At 39.3% G+C, this 3273-nt stretch overlaps 1 protein-coding gene across 1 annotated transcript; it reads right to left on the bottom strand.

The window, feature by feature from the left end:
* Nucleotides 1–708: 708 nt before the first annotated feature.
* LOC104581378 (two-component response regulator ORR24) lies at nt 709–2684 on the bottom strand. The gene is made up of 4 exons (XM_024456051.1): nt 2351–2684; nt 2180–2256; nt 1064–2044; nt 709–753 (listed from the first exon to the last, which is right to left on the bottom strand). Exons 1-4 carry the CDS (start codon nt 2682–2684, stop codon nt 709–711), a joined length of 1437 nt encoding a protein of 478 aa, XP_024311819.1.
* Between the last annotated feature and the right edge of the window lie 589 nt (nt 2685–3273).

Genomic DNA, 3273 nt, shown 5'->3' on the forward strand with positions numbered 1-3273 from the left:
GGGGCTCATCATTTGGACTTCAGGTCAGCAACCAAAGATGACCCAGATTGGGCCATGACCCATGAAACAAAGAAGACAAGAAATTGAGATCATACATGGATGAATATATCAGTATAACAAGGCGCAATTGCGGTCATAAAAGAAAGGAAAAGATAAATATTTGGCCCAAAGCAAACTACACAGATGATTATGAGCTATCTATTCTTTGGTCTAAAGGTCTAGATTAACCAATACTTCTTAATATGCCAATATGGAAGTATCAAGTACCATCTAAAAATGGAGTATCAGAAAGCAAAGGTGAAGATGTTACCTGTGAGCGAAACCAACAGAAAAATAATGCATAGATTTGCCCAGGGCTATTTTTAGAAAGAAAAGAAAAATCTTTGCAGGGGCATCTCAGGAAAAAAGAAGAAGCATTGCACATATAACAAATAAATGAAGTGAAATATTTTATTTTTATGATCCATAAAAAATCTTCATAATTTAAACCATACATGGCAATTAGTTCCACCTCACATAACACAACTTTGTTTCAAAAGACAAGCACCAAGTTCAAGACTAAAGCAGATGTAAAATAAAACTCCAAAACACTCCTTCTAACTAGCCCGCTACAATGAGCACAAACTTTGCACACATAGTGTGCAAGAGTGCCATGGACCAATGAGCAGCTGGTTTGGGCACATGCAGAAACATCTCTGAACAAACTACTCAGAACCAGTCCCCGTTAAGGAGATCGTTATCTTGACTAAAATTCTGCAGTGAGAAAAGAAGGTTAAATTAGATAGATTTGAACTGCTCAGAAGTTTATATCTACAACCTAAAAAGTCCAACGACAATGTTGAGGGTAAGTAGCCGTTGAAGACGCCATATGTTAAAGATTACATGAACGGACCAACATAGTGAAGCGATAATCTAGTTTCTAATAAGTACTACGTTATGTATAATCCTTTATGCCACATTTGTTATTTGGGATAAAGACTGGTGATTAAAAAACACCATAAAGTAGGCAGAGTAAAATGAACGGGCATTGTGCAGTAAAAGACTAGGAAAAGTCCTTAATTACCTGGTCATCCATAGCAAGAATATCATCCAAGGGAAATTCAGTGTTGTCATTCAATTGATCATCAAGACCTTCTTGGCCAGCCGTGTCTTCTTGCACAGGGAGAAAGCCAACATCATGCCCACCATTAAGCTTTTGAGTTGACACGACTGAACTTTCTGCTTGAATGTTAGGCAATGCGTAATTGTTGCTTAGGCCATTTAGCATCCGAGTCATTGTGGCAGAATTGTCGGTGTGAATGTTACGCAAAATTATGCTTGAACTGCTACCAGGCGCAAAGTTGCCATTCGACATCTCAACCGAGCTTGTGTTGCTTCCTATGTTGAATGGTGTCATCTGTTCATTGAGACCTCCCATTGGTGTGGTGTTGCTGATGAATGCCGCCATTGGATTCTGAAGTTCATTTTGAGCCATCGGTATCTGGCAAGATGAGTCTCCTACAAAGCTTATGAGTTGGTTCATCTTGGGGATATTTGCCAAAGATGGGCCTAGAGATGTTTGCCAGGAGTTGTCAAAGTTCCCAAAAAGATCTGGAAACTTGGAAGCATCGCCAAGTGCACCGCTCACATATGTAGCAGGTGCATTCATCAGAATAGAAGATTGGTTGACCAATTCTAGGGGCTGCATCGGTAACTGATTTACAGGTTCCAACATCTTGTCGTTTGGCATGTTTACAAAGGAGTAGTCAAGGTGCGAACAAGCGGTGCCTTCGTTTGTCTTCAATAGAATGCAACGCAGGGTGTTTGCAGAGGCTTCGGTTTTACGACTTGTTACACTCGGTAGTGGTGGCAAAACATCCTTGAGTGTACTGCCCAACTGAATTGGCTGAGTTGCGAAGTGATTGTTTGAACTTGAAGAGGCAAAAATTGAAGATGCAGGATAATGCTTAAAACTTTCAAGGTTACTCATGTTGCTATAGGAATTCCATTTCATAGATGCACGAGCAGATGGATCGGATTGCTTTTGCAGGTATATCCGGTACTTCTGGAAGAAAAACAAGAAAGGCAAGAACATAAATAAGATGCACACTCATGGCTGAAATGTAGACTTACATGTGACAAAATATTAGAAAGAATATGAACGCAAACATAGAAATTAAGTACAAGGGTAAAATCAAACCTGCAGATGACTTGCAACATTGTGTCTACTGATGTAATCCACATTCATCATTTCACATATCCTCTTTGGAACAGCCTCTGCATTTACATAATCAAAGTTTTGTCATTGAAAACAAATCAAAAAGTTATAAGCTTTATTTTGTTGCATAAGCCGTTAAATGTGAGCTCTTACTATCACCGAGCCGATTGAAAGCTTCCAAAAACTTGTGGTGCAGCTCCGTTGTCCATGTCACCCTTGGCTTCTTCCCTGTGTTCTCTTTGTTCTTCTCATGGTAATCATCCCCCGCATTATTTCTGTTCCTCGTTGAGTTCTTGTTGGGAGTCTTTGCACCCTGCTCAGCCTGAGCAATCCCTGATTGTACATTGTGATCATCATCATTATCACTGTTATCATGATTTCTTGCTTCGCCCTTTCTCCTTAAAACATGTTGCCATATGTTTTTGAGCTTCTCGGTGCTCGCTGGTTTTGCCAAATAGCAGCACGCCCCTGAACTTAACCCCTTCATCACAGTCTCTGTGTCCTCGTATGCAGATAGCACTGTATGATATATGATCACCGAGTTAGCTTAGAATGTATTACAATAAAAAATAAACAGGAGTTACTGGACACCATTAAAACTGCCCCCATTGATCCAAATCAGGATCAATATTTTGTTGGAGTGACAAACGTTTTGGTAAAATTCACACATCCAATAGAATAAAAGGATGCCTCGTGCAAGGAAGTTGTTGACCACCCGCAGATATAAGATCAACAATAAAAAAAGAGTAATGCTGACAGAACTTATTGTAACACAACGTTCCCACATGGGAAATTCCATTATCATATCTATCGTCAGTAGTGATGAACCTCAACATCCAATACTATCATTGTGATCCATAACACATATCACTACTCAGGAAGATAATGGTGTAAACTCAAGAATAAATGCGTGTAAAGACCCAAATTGAAGAAATCATGTTACCTATTGTGATTAGTGATGGCCCTCAGTGTTAAATATATACTATTGTTGCCATTCAACCATTTCTACCTAGTCTATTACTACTATGTAGGTAACAGTTTAACGTTGTAAGTGGTGTTAAACGAACATCGCATAT

This window comes from Brachypodium distachyon, chromosome 5 (assembly GCF_000005505.3).
Source record: "Brachypodium distachyon strain Bd21 chromosome 5, Brachypodium_distachyon_v3.0, whole genome shotgun sequence".
In the NCBI taxonomy this organism is placed as follows: domain Eukaryota; kingdom Viridiplantae; phylum Streptophyta; class Magnoliopsida; order Poales; family Poaceae; genus Brachypodium; species Brachypodium distachyon.